Source organism: Mesitornis unicolor, unplaced genomic scaffold (genome assembly GCF_000695765.1).
Source record: "Mesitornis unicolor isolate BGI_N332 unplaced genomic scaffold, ASM69576v1 scaffold29728, whole genome shotgun sequence".
NCBI classification, from domain to species: Eukaryota; Metazoa; Chordata; class Aves; order Mesitornithiformes; family Mesitornithidae; genus Mesitornis; species Mesitornis unicolor.
The window spans coordinates 1-7,865 of record NW_010202991.1 but is presented as its reverse complement, the minus strand read 5'-3'; the positions used below and the strand labels follow the sequence as shown (position 1 = coordinate 7,865).

At 37.9% G+C, this 7,865-nt stretch overlaps 1 protein-coding gene across 1 annotated transcript in view; it reads left to right on the top strand.

Moving 5' to 3' along the window:
* PLAA (phospholipase A2-activating protein) overlaps nt 1-5,726 on the top strand; it is a 16,631-nt gene extending 10,905 nt beyond the window's left edge. Inside the window, exons 11-13 of the mRNA XM_010190577.1 lie at nt 66-167; nt 3,295-3,459; nt 5,007-5,726. Of these exons, the coding sequence (XP_010188879.1) occupies nt 66-167; nt 3,295-3,459; nt 5,007-5,572 (833 nt within the window). The 3' untranslated portion in view covers nt 5,573-5,726. The remainder of the gene's footprint in view (nt 1-65; nt 168-3,294; nt 3,460-5,006) is intronic.
* The last annotated feature ends 2,139 nt before the right edge of the window (nt 5,727-7,865 follow it).

Below are 7,865 nucleotides of genomic sequence, written 5' to 3'. Positions count from 1 at the left end.
TAGGATATTGTTCTAAATCAGACACTTTGGTACACTGTTGAAATTCTTGTGTTTCTGTTATGTAGGAATGGATGCCTACCAGTCAGCTTCAGCTAAAGTTGAAAATATTTATTTTCCGAAGAAGGATGCTGTTACCTTTGACCAGGCCAATCCTATGCAGATACTGGGTCAGTGTTTTAATTTCAGGGGTGGTTTTGTTTTTTATCTGGCTGAAGTAACTTCACTTTTGATATTTTCAGAAAGCTAAGTGATTTCTGACAGCTTTCCTACCGTTTCTTGGTTTTGACTGTTTAAAATTGCATTAATCACTTTAATGGTGCTTGTATTTGAAGGCTTAGGAGTATGATTAAATTTCACATGAAATTTTCACAATAAAGGATGCCATTTTTTTTTCTCTTCAGCTTAGGTCCAGTGTTGTTCAGCGTCTTTTTTATGAAGCTTGTACATCTGAAATACTGTACTTTTTTTTTTTTCCTGGCCAACAGGAGTATTCCATACCATGAACGTCATGCTCACTATAAATCGGGGAGTTTGCCAGATACAGCTCTCTTTCCTCAGTGGTTTCTGTCCTTGGAGGGTCTTGCCTGTCATTCTGCTCCTGAGGCCTACTCCCCTGTTCATTGTGACTGTCACGCTCTCACTGGAGCCGTGGCGCCTGCAGTGTTTGTCCTTTAGCATTCACTGCTGGGAGTGCACAGCTTGTGATCACTATACGACTTCAGTATAACTCTGTGTACTTTATATTAATATTGGTAATAATATTCCTTTCTTATTTTATTAAATCTGTTTCCATTTCAACCCATGGGTCTCCTTTCCTTTTCCTGATTCCCCTCATCAGGTGGGATGGGGTGACTGAGTGATAAAACAACTACCTGAACATAGACTCCATACAGCATAATCCATGAAGTTTTCAAGTAAGGCATTCTGCAGTTTCACAAGTTGCGATGGTTGCTTCTGCATTTAAGCAGAACACTCTGTATAACAGAAAAAGAAAACTGTACAGTATTTAGTAGTTATACACATTTTTGATAAATGTTATTATTGGCTTGTTTTCCCCCTTCTCTGCATATTTCATTCCTATTCTATCCTTACTTCTATATTTTCCATAAGTGTTCCACAGAATCTCTACCCTATTTGTCACCAGTTTGTCAGTATGTTTCTGTAGAGTGCCTTAGTACATTTCTGGGTTTTGTTAAACCAATTTGTACTCACAGTGTACCTGCCTTGAGGATCTTTACAATTCTCTCACTCCCTTCCATCCTCTTTATATACAGAGGTTGAAAATGTTGTAGCTGTTTAGACAGGCTGACAAGAAAACTTAAAGCCAGGAAATTGTGTTCTTGAAGAAGTATCTCTTCACCTTTATCCAGCTTCTTGAAGACAGCAAGCTCCTGGCTTTACAGTTATGGAATCACAGAATGGTTTATGTTGGAAGGGACCTTTAAAGATCAACTAGTCTAATGCCCCTGCCATGGGCAGGGACATCTTTCACTAGGTCAGCTTGCCAAAAGCCACATCCAACCTGGCCTTGAACACTTCCTAGGATAGGGCATCCTCAACTTCTCTGGGCAACCTATTCCAGTGTCTCTTGATTTAAAACCATTACATACTTGTCCTGTCAGCACAAGCCCTGGTAAAAAAGTCTCCCTCCATCTCTCTTCTAAGCTTCCTTTTAAGTATTGAAAGGCTGCAATAAGGTCTCCCGAGTGCCTTCTCTTCTCCAGGCTGAACAGCCCCAGCTCTCTCAGCCTGTCCTCATAGGAGAGGTGTTACATCCCTCCGATCATTTTCGTGGTCCTTATCTAGACCTACTCCAGCAAGTCCATGTCATTTCTGTGTTGAGGTCTCCACAGCTGGATGCAGTATTCCAGGTAGAGTCTCATGTGTGGACAGTCACCTCCCTCAACCTTCTAACCACGCTTCTTTTGGTGCAGCCAGCGATATGATCAGTTTTCTGGGCTGCAAGTGCTTATGTCCATTTTTTCATCCAGCTGTATCCCCATGTCCTCCTCTGCAAGGATGGTCTCAATCCATTCGTTAGCCAGTCTGTACTGATACTGGGGTCTGCCTCAACTCAGATACAGGACCCTTGCACTTGGCCTTGTTCAACTTCATGAGGTTTACATGGGTCCACTTCTTAAGCCTATCAAGGTCTCTCTGGGGCCTTCTTTCTGCAGTATAACTCTTCTATGTATTGTTCAGGTTTCATTTTCCATTTAAAAATTTCAGTCTGTTGCCCTGAATTTTCTTGTGCCCTAGTGTTCGTTTGTTCAGGGAGAAGATAAGGGATTCATAAGCTAAAAAATATTTTCTAGAGATTGTAATTAGAAAATAGATTTAGCCTCCTTTTAGTTTTGCATAGATTTTACAGTAAAACTTTGTCCAGGACTTACTAAGAGGGAGAATGGCAAGACTGGCAACTTTTTTTATGCTATGATGTAACAAAGGAGAGACTTTTACTTAGTCTTAAAATTATACTGCATCGGTTGATTTTTTTTTTTGTCCAATATTCTTGAAGAATAACCACAGGCTTAGTGAGTTGTTTGGTTTTTGAAGCTTAGAATCGAAAGCTAGGTTTACTAAGTTTCCTGCAGTCTTGTAACAGTGCATACTGTACATACTTTGTCTAGAGTGTGGTACGTTTAATAGCTGTATGGTTTTTTGAGGCCTGCAGTTGATTTTTGTGCATCCTGTGAAACTCATAAGGGTGTACTAATGTAATGCTGCCTGCTTGTGTGTTTATTGACATGGCCCTCATCAATTCTGGAATAAATATGATTGGCAAGTGCTTAACGCTAGATGTTTTAAACAAAATGCTGTACATGAAAATAACTTTTGCAATACTTTGGTTTTTTTAAAATTACATTTAAATTTGTATATATGACATGGTACAATCCTGTTTTGATTATGGCATTTAAATAAAAAAAATGATGAACATAGTTTCTTTATTGTTTCTACTACCTAGTAATAGGAAAGAGCAAAAAAGGATCATATTTCAGTTATGAAAACTAATAGTTTTGTGATTCTTTTTTGCATTTTTGCCTGTGTGTGGGATAGATGTGATCTCTGAATCTTTGTTGCAGTATTAGAGCAGGTATAATAGAAGCAATCATTGTGGTGATTAAAAACTTAAAATTAGAAAGCTGATGAAACTGGGAAAAGCAATGTTTATATATCTAAAACCCTCAGAATAATGTCAGTAGTTGCACCTTCTTTGTAAAGTGCTTTCATTCAAGAACTGTTTTTGTCAAGTTCTAATGGCAGAAAGCCATGTCTCTTCTATTGGTCTTATAGGCAAATTAAAGGAACTTAATTGCAGTGCAACTGAAGAACATAAGCTTACAGAAGATGACTTGATAATCCTAGAAAAGTTACTGTCTGCAACATGCAGCACCTCTGCAGAAATGCCTACAGCACAGCAACTTCAGACTTTATGGAAAGCACTTAACTGGCCAGAAGGTAGACACTTGCTATTATTTTTTGTACTCCCATCTCATCAACACTTCACCATGAACCAAAAGTCTTGTTATGCTGTCTGTTATAGTCTGTCTCAAATAGTTTATAACACAAGTAGACACCAGATTATGATAAACAGATGCTAATAGCACTGATCAGTAGCAGGGGCAGTGGCATGAATTGCAAAATTGGTGCTTGGTTGTCAGGTTTTTTTGTTGGCACAACAGTAAACATAAAGGAGAGACATGATATGAACATCTGTCATGGTTATTTTAGTAGCAGGAGCATCCTCATGAAAAAGGTGTGAGGCTTGTTTGGAAATAAAGCAAAGAAGTGTGAGGTTAGAGTCCAAAGCTGTTACCAAATGAGACACAAAATTATGGAGATAAATTATTAAAAAAATCTCCAAAGTAGCTCCTGTTTAATATGGCAGAAAAGTAGTAGTTACATAAGCTAGGTTATGCAGTCAGAACTGCAGTAGTGAAATGACATTCTCAATGAATGCAAGTGGAAGTGATATAATTCCATCCGATAATGTATCGTCAGCACTGATAGATTAGAAAGGCTATTTGCGTTGTTGCTGCACATTCTAGACAAAATGGATAAATTATCTAAATGTGATTAAAGTTAACAGCTCTCTTGAAACTGAAGTTAGACTTGTTACCAGGAATAATATTTTTTTATAATAAATTCATGCTTATTATATCACATCACTTAAACTGTTATGCACAGCTGGGAGCTGGTAGTGGCTAATGTCTTCATACCTTTTGGACTTTTTGTATTGTACAAAGCATTAATTCTCAAGATTCTGTGTATCTGCAGGAAAAACTGCTCTGTAAGTAGCTAAGCAGCTTCAGGTTTAATTTGGATATAATTAATAGCTTCAGGGAGTCAGATGTATTTGAAATTTGGGAAACTGGAGGGGGAACTACTGAACAAGTAAGTTCAGTTTCCTTACCATGATTTCCAGTGGACTGGTGTTTGGGGGTTTTTTCCCTTTACATCTGAGAGTTGAAGGTAGTCTAAATTTTTTTCTCATTTATCTTTTGGTAAGTATTTCTTTAGTGATACTAAACTGTAAATTATGGAATGAGTGGAAAGGAAGAAGCTGCCTGTGTAGGGGTGTTCAGTCACTGAGAAGCTTTGAGACCCTTTTAGATTAGTTTTCATTTTTTGTGTTTCCCTTCAGTGTTATAAATTAGAGCTTTTAGGAAATGTTTTAAGTTTGGAGGTTTTATTGGGGGGAGTTTGTTAGGTTTCTCTGTTCTTTGTTTTTTTTTTTTGTTTGTTTGTTTTTTCCTCAAAGCACTGTCTATCCTAAATTAAAGAAGCATGTTTTTTGTGATAAATTTAAGTGTTAATAGAAGGGGTTTGTCAATACTCATCTTCATGGATTTCAAACAGCTTGTGCTTTATCTGAGTATCTTCCTGTGTGAAACTGTTACTGTCTGTTCCCAAAGCCAGGGGTTGTACGAATGTCTGTATCTGAAAAACTCACCAGCACAATTGCATGTAGTGCAATATTAATGCTAAAATTTTTTGTTTCTTAGGTATTGTCTTTCCAGCCCTAGACATTCTTAGATTGTCTATCAGGCATCTCACTGTGAATGAGAACTTCTGCAGCGACAAGGATCACGTACAGTTTATCACACTTCTCCGTAAATTTCTGAACCCTGAAGGAAAGCAAGCAAACCAGCTGCTGGCACTTAGAGCTCTTTGCAATTGTTTTGTCAGTCAGGCAGGCCAGAAGCTCATGATGGAACAGAGAGATGAAATAATCACACAAGCAATAGAAATGAAATCGGGTAATAATAAGAACATCCACATTGCGCTTGCCACACTGACATTGAACTATGCTGCATGTTTACATAAAGACAACAATATTGAGGGCAAAGCTCAGTGTTTATCAGTAATCAGCACAGTTATGGAAGTTATTCAAGATCTTGAAGCTGTTTTTAGACTGCTTGTGGCTCTTGGGACTCTAATTAGTGACGATACAAATGCTGTGCAATTAGCTAAGTCTCTTGGAGTTGACTCTCAAATAAAAAAATATGCCTCTGTATCAGACCCAGCTAAAGTAAAGGAATGCTGTAGGTTTGTTCTTAATCTGCTATAAATGTTTTTAATAGCGCTTGGGAGACATGGTGTATGCAGGAAAAAAAAATGCTTTTAATCATATTTTATGACAGACTATAACTGAGAAAATACTGTGGATTAATTAAACTTGATTTGTTGCAAGATACAGAGCAAATAAAACTTTTTACACTACAATTTGACTGCTTTTCTGAAGTCTACAGTGCACAGGATCTTTGCAGGAAGTCCTGACATAGCTCAGATCAAAATTGATCATGAAGAAGTCAAACTATCTCAGTTCTTAAAGGTACTCTAAATCAAAATGTAGGAAATGGCTGTGAATCGGTGATTGTCAGCTCTGACACCCACCCCAGCCACGTTTCTGTTTTAGCACAATGAGCCTCTTTCTTGACTGTGCTTTTTGTCAGCTGAGAAGGGACTCTGAGAAGTGCTAAGCTCAATGGTGTTTTTCGGAAGCTTATTAGTTAGGATTGGTTCATATTGACTCTGGTCAAATATGCTGGCAAGGAAATGACATTTACGTAATTTTCCACCAGCCTTTTTCCGCTTCCTTTTTAAAACTTAGCTTTTTATGGCTCTTACTGTTTTTAACCTAGAGCTGGGTGATTTTTTGAGGAGTAGGATCTCTGACTGCCATATAGATGTTGTTTCACTGATGAGTGTAGCTTGTAAAATGGTTTGAACTTCTGCAAAAGCTTTTACATGTCTTAATGATAGTAATACTTCACCAGCTGATAGCAAGTGTCTTACTCTATGTTGTAAAATATTAATGACTTTAAAAAAGGAAGTCATCATAAGGAGTGGGAGAGAAATTAAACTGCAGAAAACAGAATGAGCAGCAGAAATTGGCTTCCTAGAGAGGTGGTCAATGCCCCATTCCTGTGAGTGTTTTAGAGGTATTTGGACAATGCCCTTAATAAGATGCTTTAACTTTTGTTCAGTGCTGGAGCGGTCAAGCAGCTGGGACTAGACAATTATTGTAGGTCTGTTCTTAACTGTATAAATATAAAGTCAAGTCTTAGGAAGTAGCTTTGACATAATAACTGTGGTGACTGTGAAAAGGGAAAATAATATTTTACAGCTACTCCAGTAGATTTCAGATGTTCAGCTCTAAAGGGGAATGTTATTTCTTACTATTGCAAATGTTACAATTCGGTTTAGAATTAAAATGAAGTCAACAAGTTCAATGTTCAAGTTACAGTTTTCATTAGACTAATAGAAAACACAAAAAAAATAGGCAGCCTTTTCTGGCACATGGGCTTTTAATCACATCATACATGTCTGTTTTATCTGTGCCAGATGAGAAGGACTTTTTGACCAAGAGCTCTAACTTTTTTTGTACCATCTAACTGACCTGTCTCAATTACTACATTACTTCTACGAAACCTTTTTTCTCAGTTTCTTAGTTACACCGTTGTATTTTTATACCTCTGATGAATTTCGAGAGGTGTATACTCACAGTCTTGATCACACCCTCTGTCACAGGTTTTCTCATTTAATCCATTGCAGATTAATGTATAAAGCAGTCCAAGAGATTATTCAGGATTTACAGTTTAAACAATAGATCAACCTCTTCCTGGGAAACATGTAAGCAACTACCTTTAGGAAACATGTCTGTGAAATGATGTGCCTGTCTGTATAGTAGGCAACCAAAATTCAACAATTGCATCAGCTTTTTAATGTTGTGCTTTTTAATTGCGTCTGTACGTGTGCTATTTTAAAAAATCTATACTCATCTAAGATTTTGGTTTTGTTTTGTAAGATTGCTCTGTTACAGATTACCTCTTTATGTGAAAATTGTTACAAATTTCCCAGACCAAAAATTACTTACATTAATAAACATACTCTTGCAACTCCAAGCAATGGTATATTAAGAGATAATTACAAAGTTCACTTAAATTTGAAGGGAAACTATGGGGCACAGCAAAACATCCTTCATCTGTTGACTGCAGCACTACATGGAGCTGGAAACTCGCTCCCACCCCCCTTGGATGAAATTGGTGTGCTCAGCTTGCTCCTTGAAATAGCTGTACACCAATGCATGCAGCATGGGGAATAAATGGGATGAGTTAGAAATCTGTGTGCGGACAAAGGGTTATAATTGGTGGCAATTACAGAGACAGGGTGGGACAGCTCACATGACTGGAATGCTGTCATGGATGGCTATGTCCTTTTTAGGAAAGACAGGCCAGCCAGGCGAGGCGGTGGAGTTGCCTTTTATGTGAGAGACCAAGTAGAATGTATTGAGCTATGCCCAGGGGTAGATGAGGAGAGAGTTGAGAGCTTGTGGGTGAGAATGAAGGGACAGGCTAGCA